The sequence below is a fragment of the Drosophila sechellia genome, unplaced genomic scaffold, assembly GCF_004382195.2.
Source record: "Drosophila sechellia strain sech25 unplaced genomic scaffold, ASM438219v1 U_161, whole genome shotgun sequence".
NCBI classification, from domain to species: Eukaryota; Metazoa; Arthropoda; class Insecta; order Diptera; family Drosophilidae; genus Drosophila; species Drosophila sechellia.
In genome coordinates this window covers 1-20,642 of record NW_022611101.1, presented here as the reverse complement: position 1 = coordinate 20,642, position 20,642 = coordinate 1, and the positions used below count along the sequence as shown (strand labels likewise).

At 42.5% G+C, this 20,642-nt stretch overlaps 1 protein-coding gene across 3 annotated transcripts; it reads right to left on the bottom strand.

The window, feature by feature from the left end:
- Positions 1-2,089: 2,089 nt before the first annotated feature.
- On the bottom strand, positions 2,090-12,402 carry LOC116802555. Of its 3 annotated transcripts, XM_032726995.1 has the most exons (7): positions 12,159-12,402; positions 11,932-12,086; positions 11,730-11,866; positions 11,537-11,655; positions 11,151-11,481; positions 10,082-11,096; positions 9,681-9,966 (listed from the first exon to the last, which is right to left on the bottom strand). In XM_032726995.1, the coding sequence occupies exons 1-5, from the start codon at positions 12,386-12,388 to the stop codon at positions 11,451-11,453; spliced, it is 672 nt and encodes a 223-aa protein (XP_032582886.1). In that variant the 5' UTR covers positions 12,389-12,402; the 3' UTR covers positions 9,681-9,966; positions 10,082-11,096; positions 11,151-11,450. The 3 variants fall into 3 exon arrangements, with proteins under 3 accessions (XP_032582888.1, XP_032582887.1, XP_032582886.1); XM_032726997.1 differs by lacking the exons at positions 9,681-9,966; positions 10,082-11,096; positions 11,151-11,481; positions 11,537-11,655 and adding an exon at positions 2,090-2,140; XM_032726996.1 differs by lacking the exons at positions 9,681-9,966; positions 10,082-11,096; positions 11,151-11,481; positions 11,537-11,655 and adding an exon at positions 2,096-2,145 and having other exon boundaries at positions 11,735-11,866.
- Positions 12,403-20,642: the final 8,240 nt, after the last annotated feature.

Below are 20,642 nucleotides of genomic sequence, written 5' to 3'. Positions count from 1 at the left end.
CTGCCTTCGCGCCTAGCCCAAATTTGCAAGTCAGTTGAGATCATAAAACCGACAGAGGCGCGCGCGTAATAGTAACTACAAGTGAAGCCAGCAGCAACAACAACAACTAATGGACGGCCAGAACGTGAACCAAAGCGGAGGATGGGCATCGGTTCTATCCATATCATCTGACGACAGCAACTGCTCATCCTCGCCGCCTTCTGTTATAGTCTCATCGCTGGATACCAAATCATCGTTAAACTTTATCTTAAAATTACTTACCTTAACTATTTTCTCCTATTCCATAAGCTATTTCCTAAGTAACGTAATATTCAAACTTAAATACCACTTTAGAACCATGGCGCGCAAAAAACTGCCGCCAAATATTTCAAAAACATGGCGCGCAAAAACTACCGACAAATATTTCAAAAACATGGCGCGCATAAAACTACCGACAAATATTTCAAAAATGTTCTCCTTCAAATTTAAATTATAAATTAATGTAATTCACCGCCACCAGTTAGAGACTCATCATTGTTAAACAATTATTAAAATTTACTTACCATAACTACTTCTATTCCATATGCTATATCCTAATGTAATATTTAAATTTAAATTCCACACTAGAACCATGGCGCGCAAGACAGCCGCCAAGTAATTTCAAAAATGTCTCCCGCAATTTTTAATGATAAATTATTACTTTAATCTATGGCATGCATATCTGCAGCCAAAAAATCCGAAAATGTAATTTGCCACAAATTGTCACTATATATTTTTAAGCAAAAATCAGAGGACAATAAAATGACAACGCCACCAGACGTTGAAAATAATAAAAAAAAAAAAAAAAAAAAAAAAAAAAAAAAATCAACGCAATTATTAAATCAATAAATACTCACCCAAGACTAGTTTCCTCCTTAAGTACCTGAAAAACAATAACAAACGCTACTATATAAACAAATATACACAAATATAATACTTACCTTAAATTAAAATCCACTCAACGTACCTGAAACAACAAAAATTAATGCAATCATCAAATAACAACCAACAAATATTATACTTACCAAATTCTATTTTTACATCCATTTCCATGGCAATCTCGTTGCGGCGGCTCTCTGCAACAAATCTCGAACCGGCGGCCCCAAGCAACCAATCCTGAAGCTATGGCCACAAGACGCGATGCACCTGGCTCCCTTCGGTGATTGTCCGAACTACAATCCCCACAGACGACTTCTCTGCCACGAGACGAACTCCACGACCATAATGCCAGCAGCTCAATTAAAACGCATTGACGGCTGCGTTGGACAACTCGCAACTCCTCTTCCTGACGACCGGCAATATGCATCTGCAATACAAACGAACTCATTAAACAATTACATAAAACTGCCATTGACGATATAACGGATCTTCACCAAACGACGGCTGCGTGGGATGCCGCAGATGAGAACAAATCACCTGCAACATGTTGCAAGTGACTCGCTTCCAGCGGCCGCAACTGACCACAGCCAACTTACAACAAAACTTACCTGTGATGACTCCCGAGACTTCCCAGCGACTCGGTGCTTCCGTCCTTCTGGCGGAGGTACCTGAAAAGAAATAAATAAAGCAATGTTAGCCTAAAATGTTAATGTTTATTGTAAATTAATTTCATTTTAAAAATGTAAACTAAACATGCAAGTCAATAATGTTACCAATCCATGTCATTGTCTGAAATCCAAGTCTACAAAAATACTAACTATAATTTATACTAACTATGTCCAAGCCCCAAACTCACCCCAAGCTATGTTAAACTCAAAATTCAAATTATTGTACCTATATATTGCATAAAATGTAATCAAAGGCAAAATAAAGTAGTGGATGCGGAACAGAATTCATTCTGTCTCCGTACCTCCACCTGAAATGTAAACAAGCATATGATAATGTTACCAGCCCATGTCACTGTTATAATCTAAAGCCTACAAAGAAAAATACTAACTTAACATTAAATACTAATCTATGTCCAGCCCCAAACTCACCCCATGCTATGTTATACTCTAAAAATTCAAATTATTGTACCTACATATTGCATTTATTGTAATCAAAGGCAAAATAAAATTGTGGATGCGGAACAGAATTCATTCTGTCTCCGTACCTCCACCTACAAAGTAAAAATACTGCCCACCTGACCTGCTCCAGGATAGCAGCAACGGCAGCGGACTATGGATGCGCAGATATAGATGGCAGCAACAGTGGCGGCAGCAGCAGGAAATGTTTGTCTGCAGTATCCTAATGGCAATTTCTTGCCCAGTTGAAATGGACCTGCAAATGTCAAAAATATACAAACATCAAACTCGGCTCAAATTGGAACATCAGACTGTACTCACGTATACACACAGACAAACCTAAGCCTACAGATGACGCTGACTGCGGCACACTTTCTCCTCCACAAAAGTTTCTGCGTGCACCAAAGTTGACGGGCCACGCCGACCGATGACTGCAGCACACCGACATCTCCGCAGCATCTACGTTACCAGCACCACTGAAAGCAGGAACAGGTTTTACTATTGGGCAATGAGCAGAAAAATTAAATATCACAATAAGAAATACATACACAAATTTTCGGCTTCGTTTCCGCTTGAAGTGAGACCCTTGCCTGCATATGCCATTGACACTGACAAGCGCGGTGAGAAATACTGGAATTCCGAAAATACTAACCTGAAGAATTCCAGTATTTCTGCCCGATAGGCGATAGGCTGGCGGCAAAAAGTTAATAGCCGATAAGCCCGCCAAAAAAAAAGGGCGCGAAACATCGATAATGAGCTGAAGTGAAATTGATAGCATATCGATATTCCGCCGTGCCTTTGAGCTATCGAAAAAGCCCGCCTACGCGCCTAGCCTAATTTTGCAAGTCAGTTGAGATTATAAAACCGACAGAGGCGCGCGTGCAGTAGTAGCTAAAAGTGAAGCCAGCAGCAACAACAACAACTAATGGACGGCCAGAACGTGAACCAAAGCGGAGGATGGGCATCGGTTCTATCCATATCATCTGACGACAGCAACTGCTCATCCTCGCCGCCATCAGCCATAGTCTCATCGCTGGATACCACGCCAACGCCAAGTGAAACCACCTTAGTAAGAAGAAGCCTATATCAACTAAATACCGACATGAAATCTTACGATTTTGAAAATATTGTATTAAATGAAAATAAAAATACCATATTGCCGGACCCTTTATTTGTTGATAAATGCGGGAGTACTGCTAATACCACAGAAGCCAATGAAAAACAGCCTGCCGATAGCCCCTTCCCCATTTCCATAAGCAAAAATTTTAGCACTTCCTCGCCACTAACACATGTAGACACACATACACAAGAAGATGACGCCAGTGCATTCAATACATTGAAAGCAGCTAAAACAATTAGAATAATTTTTCCCACACACACACAGATAGAGCCCGCCAAACCATCGCCTCCTCTCAAAAAATTAAGCGCAAACCCAGCAACCAAACCTCCCACCTACACAGACAAAACTGAAACAATACAGAAAAATCTTCCCGCCAAAACACATGTAGACACACCTACACAAGACGATGACATTAATGCAACCAAAGCATCAAAAACCGCTCAAATATATTCATCACACTCACAACTAAGTGAAACCAAGCTAACACAGCCCGCCAAAAACTTTTCACCTCTTACCCAAACGCAAAACACAAACACAAACATAACAGCCAAGACACACACCCACACAGACAAGCCCACAGCTTCACAAAATCTCTTTCCCGCCAAAATGCATATAAACTCTCCCACACAATATAATGACGCTAATGCAACCAAAGCATCAAAAACCGCTCAAATAAATTCATCACACTCACAACTAAGTGAAACCAAGCCAACACAGCCCGCCAAAAACTCTTCACCCCTTACCCAAACGCAAAACACAAACACAAACATAACAGCCAAGACACACACCCACACAGACAAGCCCACAGCTTCACAAAATCTCTTTCCCGCCAAAATGCATACAAACTCACCCACACAATATAACTACACTAATGCAACCACATCACCAAAAACCGGACAAATAAACCTCTCTTCACATTCACACTTATGTGAAACCAAGCCAACACAGCCCGCCAAAAACCCAGCAATAGCAGCAGCGAGCATAGCAGCCAATACACTCACCCACACAAACAAACACACAACAACACAAAACTTTATTCCCGCCAAAACACATATAAACTCGCCCACACAATACAACGACAATAATGCTACCACAGCATCAAAAACCGCTAAAGCAACTTCTCCCTCCCACACATACTTACGTGAAACAAAGCCAGCACAGGCCGCCAAAAGCCCCTCACCCCTCTCCCAAAACCAAATACCAAGCATTGCAGCCAAGACACTCACCCACACAGCTAAACACATAGCATCACAAAACCTGCTTCCCACCAAAGTACTTATAAACATACCCACACAACATAATGAAACCAATGCAACCAAATCATCAAAAACCGCCAAAGAAGCTTCTCCCTCCGACACATACTTACGTCAGCCAAAACCAATAAAGCCCGCCATAAGCGCATCGCTTTCCGCCCAAGACTCAAACCCATGTCCAGCAATCAGTGACGTCACAGCAATCAGTGCTGTCACAGCTATCAGTGCTGTCACTCACGCAGGCAAACCCACAGCTACTCAGAACGTTTTTCCCGTCAAAACCTTTGCGGAATTGGTTAGAGAAAATGCAAAACGCTCTCCAACTCCAATGCAAAATTTACCCAACGCAAAACATGACTCTGCCGCCCTCGGACGCTCACCGAGTGCAGCTAGAAAAAACCTAACTAAAACACTGAGCTCTCCCAAAACCCCTGGGAAGCGACGTGGGGACTGTCTGGATGAGGGACTACTCCAAACTTCTAACAAAAAGGTTAGAATTCGCGATGACTTCTCTGATGATGATGTGGGGGTCACAAATCTACCTGCCGAAACACCCATATTCAAAAGCAAAGTAGCTATTAAAATTCGCCAAGACTCAAGAAGAGAATCCCTGCAGAAGTCAGCTGAAATGGACACAGCACCAGCAATCAGTCCCTCAATCACAGCAGCTGATCCCGACCTACAGCCTTGGAAAATGGTTCCAGCTAGCAGAAGACCACCAACAATCTTCTTGACCAACATACACCAGATTATCCCGCTAATAGAAAAACTAAACTATAAAGCCGGGGTTAATAGCTTTACCACCAAATCTGAACTTGGCAACAATATTAGAATCCAGGCTAAAACGATGGATGCCTACAATGCAATTCAGAATGTTCTCCTTGAGGCAAACATTCCCTTACACTCCCACCAGCCAAAGAGTGCAAAGGGTTTCCAAATTGTAATTAGGCACCTCCACCAGTCAACCCCGATCAAATGGATTGAAAGCCAACTTCAAGACATCGGTATAGCTACCAAATTTATCAGGGCAATGCAGTTTAGGGACACGAGAAATCCTATGCGCATTCATGAGGTTGAAGTTGTACCGAAAGCTGATGGCAGCCATCTCAAGGTCCTTCTACTTAAATCCCTTGGAGGTCAAACGGTCAAGGTTGAAAGGAAACGGGTATCGAAGGATCCCACACAATGCCATCGCTGCCAATGTTTTGGGCATACAAGAAATTATTGTAGAAACCCGTTTAAATGTATGAAATGTGGCCAGCCGCACGCCACGGTTTCATGCACTAAACCCAAAAACCTTCCGGCTACTTGTGCAAACTGCAATGGAAGCCACGTTAGCAGCTATAAAGGATGTCCTGCTTTCCAAGAAGCAAAGCAAAGACTATCTATTAACAAGATTCAATCCCTACACTCACAACCCACGCACCTACAGACCCCACGCAATAAACATCCTTACACAAAACCCACCCACTTACAAACTTCCCGCAATAAGCAGCCCTACACACACCCCCCCCCCTCAAACATCCGTAAACAACACAAAATTACCTGCCAAAAGAATCCAAGGAAAGAAGATATCGCAAAGGAACATATCTATAAATAAACGCTTAAATAGAATAAGGGCTTTTGACAAGAAACCGAGGAAGGAGACAAGCCCGCCGACAACTAGCAAAAAGGTCCTAGCGTCTCTAGAAGAAAGCAGGAAAAACCCAAACAGCGTCCTAAACCCGGCCAACACACATCTCACCCATTTCCGCCCACCTCCAATAGCACAAGACATCCCTAATGACGAATCCAAGGAGCCGAGTCAGGAACAATACCTTCTAAACCGCATTGAAGGGATGGAAAAGAAGCTCAACAACCTCCTAGAAATCGTCACCAGCCTACTAAACCAAAGAAAAGATTGTCCAAAATCTCCAAAAAATCCGTTCCGAGATCCAATCTTTGTCTAAACGCTCTTTCTAGTATCAGCAGAAAGTGACGTTTTCTTATGGATCAGGCGGGAAACAGGGATATCCTTAGAATCGCTTTTTGGAATGCTGGTGGAATTAACAATAAAATAGATGAGCTCAAGCTGTTCATCGTAAATATTGATGCTCACATAGTAATAGTAACTGAAACCAGACTTGACAACAAATCCACCAAATTAGAGCTGCCAGGATATTTCACATACCTAGCCCAAAATCCTGTATCTAGCAAGAGAGGAGGAGTCGCCACTATAGTAAACAGCAGCATCCGACACATGGCTTTAAAACCAATTGAAAAAGAATGTATACAGAGTGCACCAATAGTCTTGCTGCCAGACAACAACAGACGCAGCGAAATGATTGTTATAGCATCTGTCTACTGTCCGCCCTCACTAAAGTGGTCGTCCCACCACTTTACTGACGTTCTCAATTTTGCTGAGAAAACCTTGGGAGGACAGGCTAAGTTCATTCTATGTGGCGACTGGAACGCAAAACATAGACAATGGGGCTGTACACGAGCCTGTCAACGTGGCACTGCAATCTACGAAGCAGTCCAAGCAGATTCTATGGCTGAGATCATTGCTACCGGCTGTGCGACACATTTCCCGCACGACAAAAGGAAAAACCCGTCAGCAATAGATTTCTCCATATGCAAAGGACTGGGCAGGCTTGAAAAGAGAATCTCCTCAAGTGCGGACTTATCTTCAGACCACCTTCCCATCCTGCTTGAGATCAACTTAGACACAAGGACCCTCTTTCTGCAAAAGCAAAACAATAACATTCTCAAGAAAACTACGAACATTGAGCTCTTTAAGACTGTTCTTGAAAGAAAGATACTTCTTAATACGGAGATAAGGGTAGCAGAAGACATAAATGACGCCGTAAACATCTTTATCAAAAACATCAAGGACTCGGCTGCCGAATCAACTCCCTCCCCAAGAATACCTGACAATCGCAGAAGAATGCATGGACAAGCTAACAGAAACAGTCACACCCTTTCACTAGACGAAAACACAAGCAGATTGTTGGAAGAAAAACGGATACTAAGAAGAATCTTTAAAGCTACTAGAATGGACGAGGACAAAGCTAAACTAAAAGCAGCTGAAAATCGACTAAAAAAAGCAGTAAAAATCTTGAGAGAAAAGAGAATTAATAAACAAATTGAAGGAATAGACACGAATAACCCGGACAGAATGAGGAAAATGTGGAGACTGCTAAATGAAGGAAAAAAGACAAATCAACCGAATTTTCCCCTCAAATTGGAAACCAAAGAAGGCCCCAAATGGACGAAAACGATAAAGGAGACAACAGAAGCTTTTGTTTCCCACTTGGAAGGAAGATTTAAGCCAAATAATAATGTACCTGATTACCACATAGATATAGTTAATTCTGGACTAAGAACAATTAAGGAAAGCATGCTAACAGAAAGATATGATGTAAACAAAAACCCGCATAACCAACCAATTACGCTAAAGGAATTAAATGACGAAATTAAAAACTTAAAGAATAGTAAAGCACCGGGAAAAGACCTTCTAACAAACCAGCTTATAAAAACCCTACCGACTAAAGCTACTCTGTACCTTATTCTAATTTACAACTCAATACTTAGAATTGGATACTACCCAGACGCCTGGAAACATGCCCAAGTGAAGATGATATTGAAACCAGGGAAAAGTGTAAACGACCCGAAGTCATACAGACCGATTAGTCTACTCTCGGGCCTCTCTAAGATATTTGAAAGACTACTCCTAAAAAGACTTTTTAGGGTAGATCTATTCAAAAAAGCCATACCACTGCACCAATTTGGCTTCAGAAAAGAGCACGGAACCGAGCAGCAAATAGCCAGGGTCACCCAGTTCATCCTCGAGGCCTATGAGCGAAAGGAATACTGCTCAGCAGTTTTCCTAGACATCTCTGAGGCTTTCGACAGGGTATGGCACGAAGGTCTTTTGTTAAAACTAGCTAAAATATTACCATACAACCTATACATCATTCTGGAGAGCTACCTTACAAACAGAACGTTCGAGGTGAAAGACCAAGCTGGAGAGACTTCGAGAACAGGACAAATAGGCGCAGGGGTGCCTCAAGGAAGCAATCTCGGACCACTACTCTATTCTATCTTCTCCTCAGACATGCCTCTTCCATATATCCACCGCCCCTCACCAACAGAAAGAATTATGCTCTCAACTTACGCAGACGACACTATAGTACTCAGCTCAGCCATACTACCAACTGCCGCCACAAGAAACAATGAAAACTACCTCAAGACATTTTCGGACTGGGCAGACAAATGGGGTATCTCAGTAAATGCTTCCAAAACAGGACATGTCATCTATACATTAAAAAACGACATACCTACAAACCTAAAGACTGTGAAGATTAAGGGTCAAGCTATAAAAAAGGAAAGCAAGCAATCATACCTTGGCGTAGTCCTTGACAGCAAACTAACACTTAGTCCTCACGTCACAAAGGTAGTGGGCAAATACTTGACAGCCCATAGAAAAATGTCATGGATTTTAAATGAAAGAAGTAAACTCCCTACTAATACTAAGATGCTGATCCTCAAATCAGTTCTATCGCCAATATGGCAGTACGCCATAGCTGCATGGGGTCCCCTTGTGACAGATGCACAAATAAGACGGCTCCAAGTTGAGGAAAACAAGAAAATGAGAGACATATGCAGAGCAGGAAGATACACGAAAAACCAAACTATAAGGGACCGGTTTTGTGTCAAAACAGTAGAAGAGTTCTATCAACAGGCTGTCCACAGGTTCTCAGAAACTACAAAATCGCACCCGAACATAGCTGTTCGCAGGATATTCTCTAGGCACTATATCCCGAATAGACTAGAAAAAAGCAGGCAGAGATACTTGAAAATGACAAGGGACCATATCACCCTAAAACAGACTGGACTGACTCTCTCACCTAAACTCTTAGAAATCCCAGACCTAGACGACTGCAGAACCTTAAAGAAGCGAAGCGAGAGAGAGAAAATAAGACAAACGCATCTAACTGAACTCCCTACCCTGTTAAGACTAGAGGAAGAGGAGAATGAGCTCAAAAGAATAAAAAAACAGGAAGAGAGGGAAAGAAAAGAAAGGGAAAATCAAAAGTGGCCCCCAGATAGATGGTGTGAATCGGATATAAACCGATATAATAGACAATATAGAAATGGCGATCTAACCAGGCAGGAAATGATAGAAAGATTCAGAGGGCAACCATTAAATGTACAACGAATAATCCTACCTGACTACGAAGGGGACTAAAATTAAATCAAAACAAACCAGGGTAGGTGCAGAAGGCAGAAATAACTAAACTGGCGGAAGGGGTGGCAAAAATATTGAAAAGAAATAAAGAAATACAAAAAGGCTAAAGGCTAAGTTCAGGTTACATAAAAAGGGAAAAGTGCTTATAGATATAATGGTAAAATTAACTTAACTAAACACCTACTGTATAACAAAATTATGATGGCTGGATGGCTGCGTATTTAAATGACTCTCCTGGCATGATTGAAGATCCATCTCTCCTTTCCGACCGAGGGATCTGCGACTCTACGGCTCCTGATGATCCATCTGCTGCTGTAATGGACGCCACACTGGCGGTCCAACCTAAAAGAAAGATAATAAGCATTAGTTTTCTTTCTTTTTCCTAATAAACTAAATCACCAAACTTCTACAACAAAAACAACAGCGCATCGGGCGACTGACAATAGATTTAGCTCACCAAGGCAGCAACAACAACAGCAGCAAGGCCAGCAACAGTGGCGGCAGAGACCAAGCGGTGAGCTGAACGGTTCGCTGGCCACACCCACCACTCCTGGAGGCCCTGAAAGAGGGAGCTGAAGTTCCTGATTTCTGAAGATCCGACTCCAATGTGACGCTCTCAGCTCCGAGCTCAGTGCCGGCGTTGCAAATCCGGCTCTGTGAGGAAGGGATGCTTCAGCTCGTGGCGTTGTCTCTCTCCAGAGGCAATAGTAGCAGCAACGGTAGCGGCAACGGGATCGGCGGCCAATGCCTGGCCGAGTAAATCCCAGTATCGGTCCTTTGGCGATGAGATACCGATTGGCGGTATGCGTCCATAGGGACTGCCTGGATTGATTGGGCAGGAGACGGCAGCGGGCCTGGACATGGGCGTCACCAGCAACATGGCAGCCATGCGCAGTCAATCTCCCGGTGGCAACAGTCTGCGGCAGCAACCCACACTCACACCAGCGGCAGCAAAAACGGCAACATGTGGCAGCGCCAGCATTTAATGTTTTGCAGCGGTTTCCATTTTACAACTTCCGACGACCAGACTCCTCGCTTGGCCCTGGCGATTTGCCCTGGAAAAAAGAGAGAAGCATGGATTAGTTTCTTCCCTTTCAGCTAGTGCATTAAATTGCTTTCCTGGACAACCGGCGTTTTCCTGTAGATGACGCTGGACAGCGGAGCATGCTCTCCCTCCCGCCACTGATGGGATGAGCGCATCAGGGCTGACGGGACGGACGACAGGACAGACTCAGGAACTCCTGAGTTAGGACACTGGAGCGCCGTGAACTAGAGTATCCGCAATGCGGATGCTTATGCAGCGGCGAGGCGTCGGAAATCTGATGGACGGAGCAGCAGTTTGGGTATTCTTGCCCCAGTAGCAGCAGATGGGGCAGCAAAGGCAGTGGTAGCAGTGTCAGCGCTCCTGGCAAACCGTCTTTTCCTTTTGATGACGCGGGACTGGCATCTGGCGCCTCGCCAGCGTTTCCTCCCTGAAAGAAGAGAATATTAGAAGGAGCACGAGACCAACAACAGCCTTAACTTACCATGTCAGCGGCAACAGCAACAGCAGCAGCAAGACCAGAAACAGCAACAAAAGCCCGACAACCTTCGTATAGCAACGGCGGCACATGCATCTCTCGGAACAGCAGCAGCAACAGAGGCGCCTTTTAGGTGCGAGCGGCGGTACTGGCAACAGCCCTCATATATGCAGATCCATTAGGCGGCGACACAACCACCAGCATCAGCGTTAGCAGCGGTGGTGGCAGCAGCAGAGAAATCTCATTGCCGCAATAGCCAAATTGCATGCATCCTAGGACTCGACCCATGTTGGCCCTGGCTGGTCTTCATATACCTAAACTGGCGGCCGATTTCACCCTGGAAAGTATAAGCATCGATTATATCGAACTGCACTAGGCGGCGACACACTCACCAGCAGCAGCAACAACAACAACAGCGGCAGCAGTAGCAGGAAATGATCTCACTGCATAATCCAATTGGCACTTTCCGAAGCCCGTACTTCTCGCCTGGTCCCTGGCCAGTTACAGGGGCCTGCGTGATGGAAATCATGACGATTATCTGCCCTGTGGATGGCCACAAGATGGAATCGGCCCTATACTGCCCACCTGACCTGCTCCAGGATAGCAGCAACGGCAGCGGACTATGGATGCGCAGATATAGATGGCAGCAACAGTGGCGGCAGCAGCAGGAAATGTTTGTCTGCAGTATCCTAATGGCAATTTCTTGCCCAGTTGAAATGGACCTGCAAATGTCAAAAATATACAAACATCAAACTCGGCTCAAATTGGAACATCAGACTGTACTCACGTATACACACAGACAAACCTAAGCCTACAGATGACGCTGACTGCGGCACACTTTCTCCTCCACAAAAGTTTCTGCGTGCACCAAAGTTGACGGGCCACGCCGACCGATGACTGCAGCACACCGACATCTCCGCAGCATCTACGTTACCAGCACCACTGAAAGCAGGAACAGGTTTTACTATTGGGCAATGAGCAGAAAAATTAAATATCACAATAAGAAATACATACACAAATTTTCGGCTTCGTTTCCGCTTGAAGTGAGACCCTTGCCTGCATATGCCATTGACACTGACAAGCGCGGTGAGAAATACTGGAATTCCGAAAATACTAACCTGAAGAATTCCAGTATTTCTGCCCGATAGGCGATAGGCTGGCGGCAAAAAGTTAATAGCCGATAAGCCCGCCAAAAAAAAAGGGCGCGAAACATCGATAATGAGCTGAAGTGAAATTGATAGCATATCGATATTCCGCCGTGCCTTTGAGCTATCGAAAAAGCCCGCCTACGCGCCTAGCCTAATTTTGCAAGTCAGTTGAGATTATAAAACCGACAGAGGCGCGCGCGCAGTAGTAGCTAAAAGTGAAGCCAGCAGCAACAACAACAACTAATGGACGGCCAGAACGTGAACCAAAGCGGAGGATGGGCATCGGTTCTATCCATATCATCTGACGACAGCAACTGCTCATCCTCGCCGCCATCAGCCATAGTCTCATCGCTGGATACCACGCAATCGCTCAACTATACTCTAAAATTACTTTAACAAAACTATTTTCTCCTATGTTATAAGCTATTTCCTAAGTAACGTAATATTCAAATTTAAACCATGGCGCGCAAAACTGCCGCCAAATATTTCAAAAACATGGCGCGCAAAAACTACCGACAAATATTTCAAAATCATGGCGCGCTAAAACTACCGACAAAGTTTTCAAAAAATGTTCTCTTGCAAACTTAAATTATAAATTAATGTAAATCACCGCCATCAGCTAGAGACTCATCATTGTTAAACATTTTTTAAAAAATTTACTTACCATAACTATTTTTCCTTTTCCATATGCTATATCCTAAGTAATATTCAAATTTAAATTCCACACTAGAACCATGGCGCGCAAAACAGCCGCCAAGTAATTTCAAAAATGTCTCCCGCAATTTTTAATGATAAATTTTTACTTTAATCTATGGCATGCATATCTGCAGCCAAAAAATCCGAAAATGTAATTTGCCACAAATTGTCACTATATATTTTAAGCAAAAATCAGAGGACAATAAAATGACAACGTCACCAGACGTTGAAAATGATTAAAAAAAAAAAAAAAATTGCATGCATTCCAGGACTCGACTCATGTTGGCCCTGGCTTTTCTTCGTACACCTAAATTGGCGGCTGATTTCACCCTGAAAAATTGAAGCATCGGTTATATCGAAATAAACTAGGCGGCGACACACTCACCAGCAGCAGCAACAACAACAACAGCGGCAGCAGTAGCAGGAAATGACCTCACGGAACAATCCAATTGGCACTTTCCGGAGCCCGTATTTCTCGCCAGGTCGTTGGCCAGTCACATGGGCCTGCGCGATGGAGATTATGACGATTATCTGCCCGGTGGACGGCCACAAGATGGAATCGGCCCTGTTCTGCCCACCGGACCTGCGCCAGGATAGCAGCAACGGCAGCGGACTATGTATGCGCAGTTATAGACGTCAGCAACAGTGGCGGCAGCAGCAGGAAATGTTTGTCTGCAGTCTCCTAATGGCAATTTCTTGCTCAGTTGAAATGGACCTGCAATTTTCAAAAAGATACAAACATGAGACTCGGCTCAAATTGGAACATCACACAGACTGTACTCACGTATACACACAGACAAACTGAAGCCTATAGATGACGCTGACTGCGGCTCACTTTTTCCTCAAAAGGTTGTGCGTGCACCAAAGTCGACGGGCCACGCCGACCGATGATTGCAGCACACCGACATCTCCGCAGCATCTACGTTATCAGCACCACTGAAAGCAGAAACAGGTTTTACTATTGGGCAATGCGCAGAAAAATTAAATATTACAATAAGAAATACATACACAATTTTTCTGCCTCGTTTCCGCTTGAAGTGAGACCCTTGCCTGCATATGCCATTGACACTGACATGCGCGGTGAAAAATACTGGAATTCCGAAAATACTAACCTGAACATTTCCAGTATTTCTGCCCGATAGTCGATAGGCTGACGACAAATTAAATTGGTAGCATATCGATATCCCGCCGCGCCTTCTGACTATCGAAAAAGCCTGCCTTCGCGCCTAGCCCAAATTTGCAAGTCAGTTGAGATCATAAAACCGACAGAGGCGCGCGCGTAATAGTAACTACAAGTGAAGCCAGCAGCAACAACAACAACTAATGGACGGCCAGAACGTGAACCAAAGCGGAGGATGGGCATCGGTTCTATCCATATCATCTGACGACAGCAACTGCTCATCCTCGCTGCCTTCTGTTATAGTCTCATCGCTGGATACCAAATCATCGTTAAACTTTATCTTAAAATTACTTACCTTAACTATTTTCTCCTATTCCATAAGCTATTTCCTAAGTAACGTAATATTCAAACTTAAATACCACTTTAGAACCATGGCGCGCAAAAAACTGCCGCCAAATATTTCAAAAAACATGGCGCGCAAAAACTACCGACAAATATTTCAAAAACATGGCGCGCATAAAACTACCGACAAATATTTCAAAAATGTTCTCCTTCAAATTTAAATTATAAATTAATGTAATTCACCGCCACCAGTTAGAGACTCATCATTGTTAAACAATTATTAAAATTTACTTACCATAACTACTTCTATTCCATATGCTATATCCTAATGTAATATTTAAATTTAAATTCCACACTAGAACCATGGCGCGCAAGACAGCCGCCAAGTAATTTCAAAATGTCTCCCGCAATTTTTAATGATAAATTATTACTTTAATCTATGGCATGCATATCTGCAGCCAAAAAATCCGAAAATGTAATTTGCCACAAATTGTCACTATATATTTTTAAGCAAAAATCAGAGGACAATAAAATGACAACGCCACCAGTCGTTGAAAATAATAATAAAAAAAAAAAACAATTAAAGACGCAACTAAAAATTTTTATAGACGTCAGGGCCCTCCTCCACGCAATAACACCCCTCGGCTACCACATAGCTCAGCAATCCTGAGCAGATCAATCGCTGAAGCCCGCCAGGAGGCTGCCAGAAAGTCGGTATTAAATCCCTTCCGTCAAAATACGAACGACAGAAGGCCACGTTTTTCTTCCCACGACACTGCCATTCAAACCCGGCTGAATAAATGGCGCCGAAATATTAACAAGATACCCAAAAAGGGTAGGACAACCTCAAAACACAACGCAAAGCTAAGACTGGTATCCAGGACAAGCAATCCAGCGCAAAGACATCTGGAAAATTACCAGGACATGCTCCGAAAACAAAGGAGTGAAGAAAATGACCAGGAACCTGAAAAAGGTAACTCAAATCCCATGCAAGCTAGCAATGACAGCCCTCCGACCACCAGCAGAGCTGCCAGAGCTAGTTTCAAACCAAGAGCTATTGATGTAGCCACACCATCGCCAAGAAACTCCAATCCATACATACAAAAAGGCTTCTCGGACGACCACACAACAAACCTAGCTAACAGAGTCGACAACTTAGAGAAGAAAATTGACATTTTAATGGCCTTAATCATACAAGGAAGAAACAATAATCTGGACATGGACACATCCAATTAAATCTACATCTATTTATAAATATATTAACGATATCTATATCCGATGGAAAAGCGCACTCCAGTCAGCTCCCAAACTCGTGCACGGTCACCACCTTCCTCGACTCAGCTTAATTTTCCTGGAATACAAATACAAGTAAATAACAGCAATAAAATATAAACAATGCTCTCACCTCAACGCACCCGGATGAACAAGCCCAAGACAACGCACTCCAGCTGATCGTGAAGAAACGATGAGGAGAAAATCAACCAGGACATAAAAGAAAAATCGGTAGATCGATATAAAAAGGATTAGCGTGGCAGAAACATGATGAATAAAAGGCGACTCGCTGCAGCAATTCATGCACAACGTCACTTACCTGAACTTTCTCGCCACACGGTCCCTGACAGTATCCCTCATCACCGATGCAATCTACCTGCAATGCAGCGCTGCAAAAGAAGGGCCACAAAAGCTGCCTACGCTTCGACCAGGGCACCCAGCGCGGAGCTGCAAAATCCATCCTTCCTGCTACTCTCAAAATCCAGATCGACGAGCGCCTACAAGAGCTGACGCTAAAACCTAAAAATAAAACAATTAACCATAAACAAACTAAACAAAACAATCAAATGCACTTACCTACTTGACCACAACCAACTGCTGTTCCACATCTAAAGCAACTGACAAGAGGTGGCGAGCGTCGCAAAAACAAAACGAAATCGCCTATTTTCGCGATTATAAACACAAAAAATTAATAATCCTAAGACGCCGTGTCCACCTCCTGATGCCACTGCACAAAAAAGGATCACTATCCCGGAGCCGACATCATATTAAAAAGAATTAAAATCCTTATCCAAATTGTATAAATTTCCTCATTACTGTATTTTCAATGATTTCCTGATAATCTGTAAGGAAAGGAAAATTAATAAGAATATAATACAAAATTATTCAAGGACACACAGAAAATTGCAAACCTGACAGGCAAACCAGCAGATACAAAAAATGCGACCTCACCCTGCCGACTATGCGCACGTAAATCATGAGACAGGCACCGCAAAAGCAAAACTAAATCGCCAACTTCGCGATTTAAACACAAAAGTTGACAATTTTATGATGCCGTCTCCTTCTCCTGATGCCAAAGCATAAATAAGGATCATTTGCGTGGCGCAGCTGCCACATCAATATGCCGAAAAAACTTGTCCTTAAATTGTATTATTCTCATCAGTTCTGTATCTTCGACGAATTCTCTCCTAACCTGCAACGAAAAGAAAATAAATAAGAACGCGATACAAAAACTACTCAAGGACACATAAATAATAACAAACCGGACAGACAAAGTAGCAGACGATAACAGACGGCTCCATCCTGCTGACGTCAAGCATGCAGCTCCAGCTTCCAAGACTCCAACTATTGAAACAAGGGAACACAAGCTATTACTGGAAATATATATGTATAATATAATACTTATCTAATTGCAAACTTGATGACTCCAAAATCGCGGCACTCCAGCCGCAATAACACAATGACAAGGGCCTCCAATTTAGCCCCTACAAAACGTACCTGAAAAGCAAAAAATCAACGCAATTATAAACGCAATGCAATATTCACCCCAGACTAGCTTCCCCCATAAGTACCTGAAAAACAATAACAAACGCAGTTATATAAACAAATATACACAATTATAATACTTACCTTAAATTAAATTCCACTCAATGTACCTGAAACAACAAAAATTAATGCAATCATCAAATAACAAATATTATACTTACCAATTTCTATTTTTACATCCATTTCCATGGCAATCTCGTTGCGGCGGCTCTCTGCAACAAATCTCGAATCGGCGGCCCCAAGCAACCAATCCTGAAGCTATGGCCACAAGACGCGACGCACCTGGCTTCCTTCGGTGATTGTCCGAACTACAATCCCCACAGACGACTTCTCTGCCACGAGACGAACTCCACGACCATAATGCCAGCAGCTCAATAAAAACGCAATGACGGCTGCGCTGGACAACTCTTCGCAATACAAACAAACTCACTAAACAATTGCATAAAGCTGCCATTGACGATATAATCGGATCTTCACCAAACGACGGCTGCGTGGGATGACGCAGCTGAGAATAAATCACCTGCAACTTGTTGCAAGTTGCCCACTTCCAGCGGCCGCAACAGACCACCGCCAAAATGCAACAAAACTTACCTGTGATGACTCCTGAGGCTCTCTGCGACGCGGTGCTCCTGTCCTTCTGATGGGGTACCTGAAAAGAAACAAATAAAACAATGTTAGTCTAAAATTTTAAATTTATTGCAAAATAATTTCATTTTAAAAATGTAAACAAACATGCAAGCTGATAATGTTACCAATCATGTCAATGTCTGAAATCCTTGCCTACAAAATACTAACTTAAAATTAATACTAACTAACTATGTCCAAGCCCCAAAAACTCACCCCATGCTATGTTAAACTCAAAAATTCAAAATTATTGTACCTACATATTGCATTTATTGTAATCAAAGGCAAAATAAAGTTGTGGATGCGGAACAGAATTCATTCTGTCTCCGTACCTCCACCTACAAAGTAAAAAATCTATTATCAACGCTGAAATCTACACAAATTGATGCTCTGCAAAAGACGGGCCAACAACGCTTCCACCTCGTAGAACAGGACACTCTGCTGCTCCCATAAATTTCCAGCTTGACGAGCGCCAACAGCGAGTTGACGCTAAAACCTAAAAGTAAAACAATCAACAACAATTAAATAAACAAAATAAAATCAAACAAAGCAAATACCTCACCCACTGCAGACATAGCTTACCCACATCCTATGCATTAGACAAGAGGAGACGGCTCCACCAAACGTAAAACAAAAAAGCCAACTTTTTGCCTTTAAACACAAAAAAAATCGACATCATTACGATGCCGTCTCCACCTCCTGACGCCACTTCTCCAATAAGGATCACTAGCGCGGAGCTGACGTCACACAATTAAACCGTACCACTTGTCCTCAAATTGGTATACTTTTCCTCAGTATCGCATCTTCCACAAATTTTTCCGAAAACCTACAACGAAAAGAAAATTAATAAGAATAGGATACAAAGAAAATTAATTAAGGACAAATATAAATTTACAAACCGGACAGGCAAATTAATAGACGCCAACAGGCGACTCTATCCTGCTGATGAAAAGCACGCAACTGCTTTTTTCAAGATTGTGAACTCTGAAACAAGGAAGCACAAGCTAATACTGGGAATTATTTACTTTAAATAAACACTTATCTAATTGCCAATTCGACGACACTAAACCCGCGGCTCTCCTGTTGCAATGTTTCAAAAACAAAGGGCCTCCCAAATTAGTCACAAAACGTACCTGTAAAACAAAAGACTAATGTAACCATAAAACAATTAAAATACTCACCACCAGATTAGCTTCCACCAAATGTACCTGAAAAACAAAAACAAAATTAATGCAATAATTATAAAAACACATAAATTATAAATATAATACTTACCTCCCACCAAAATGTACCTGAAAAGAAAAACACAAAATTCCTTTCCTCAGTATCCGCATCTCCCACGGATTTTCCGCTAACCTACAACGAAAGGAAAAATTTTAATAAGAATATGATACAAAATATAATTAATTAAGGACAAAGCAAACCGGACAGGCAAATAACCAGGCGACAATAGGCCGACAACAGGCCGGCTCCATCTTGCTGACGATAAGCATGCAACTGCTCTTTCCAAGATTGTAAATTCTGAAACGAGGAAGCACAAGCTAAAACTGGGAATTAATTACTTTAAACAAAACACTTATCTAATTGCCAACTCGACGACCCTAAACCCGCGGCTTTTCCGCTGCCCATGTTCCAAAAACAAAGGGCCTCCCAATTAGTTACAAAACGCAGCTGAAAAACAAATATTAATGCAACCTTAAAAACAATTATAACACTTACCACCAGACTAGCTTCCACCTAATGTACCTGAAAAACAAAAATAAAACAAAACAAAATAATGCAATAATTATAAAAACAAAAAATTATAAATATCATACTTACCTCCCACTAAACGTACCTGAAAAAACACAAAATGACACAATCACAAAATCAATAACAATATAATACTCACCAATCTCTAATTTTACTTCCATTTCCATGGCCCCAATCGTTGCGACGACGCGCCTCCGGCAACTAATCACGTTCCGGAGGCTCCAAGCTGCAAACCCTGACGAAATGGCCACAAAACGCGGCGCACCTAGCCACCCTAGATGAACGACCAAGCCACAATCATCACTGTCGACTCCTCTGCCATAATGAGACAGATCACACACCACAATAATGGCAGCAGCTCCAAAACTACGTGACGACCGCTGTTCCGGACCTTTCTTCAGGCATCCTCTTCCCGACGACCGCCGAAGCGACCTGCAATTTAACAAGCTAAATAATAATCGCAAACATCTACCACTGAGGGTGGAAGAGAAAACCCAAATGACAGCGGCGCGTCATATTCTTACACCAATAAATTACCTGCAACGCTTTCCGGACATACATATGGCAAGTGGCGCGCATCCAGCGTCCGAAGCAAATTTCCTGCCAAATCACAACTAATACTCACCTCCAATGACTCTTGAGGCCTCCAGCAACTCGGTGCTTCCGTCTTCTGGCGGGGGTACCTGAAAAGAAATAAAATGTATAATATTAGTACCTAATTTCAATGTTTTTTGTAAAATTACTACAAATTATTAATGTAAACAAACATATAAGATGATAATGTTACCAGTCCATGTTTCTGTCTATAATCTAAGCCTAAAGCAAAAAAAAAAAATACTAACTAAATATTAAATACTAACTATGTCCAAATCCCCAACTCACCTCATGCAATGTTAAATTCCTAAATTCAAATAATTGTACCTATTATATTGCACAAAATGTAATCAAAGGCAAAATAAATTGTGGATGCGGAACAGAAGTCATTCTGTCTCCGTACCT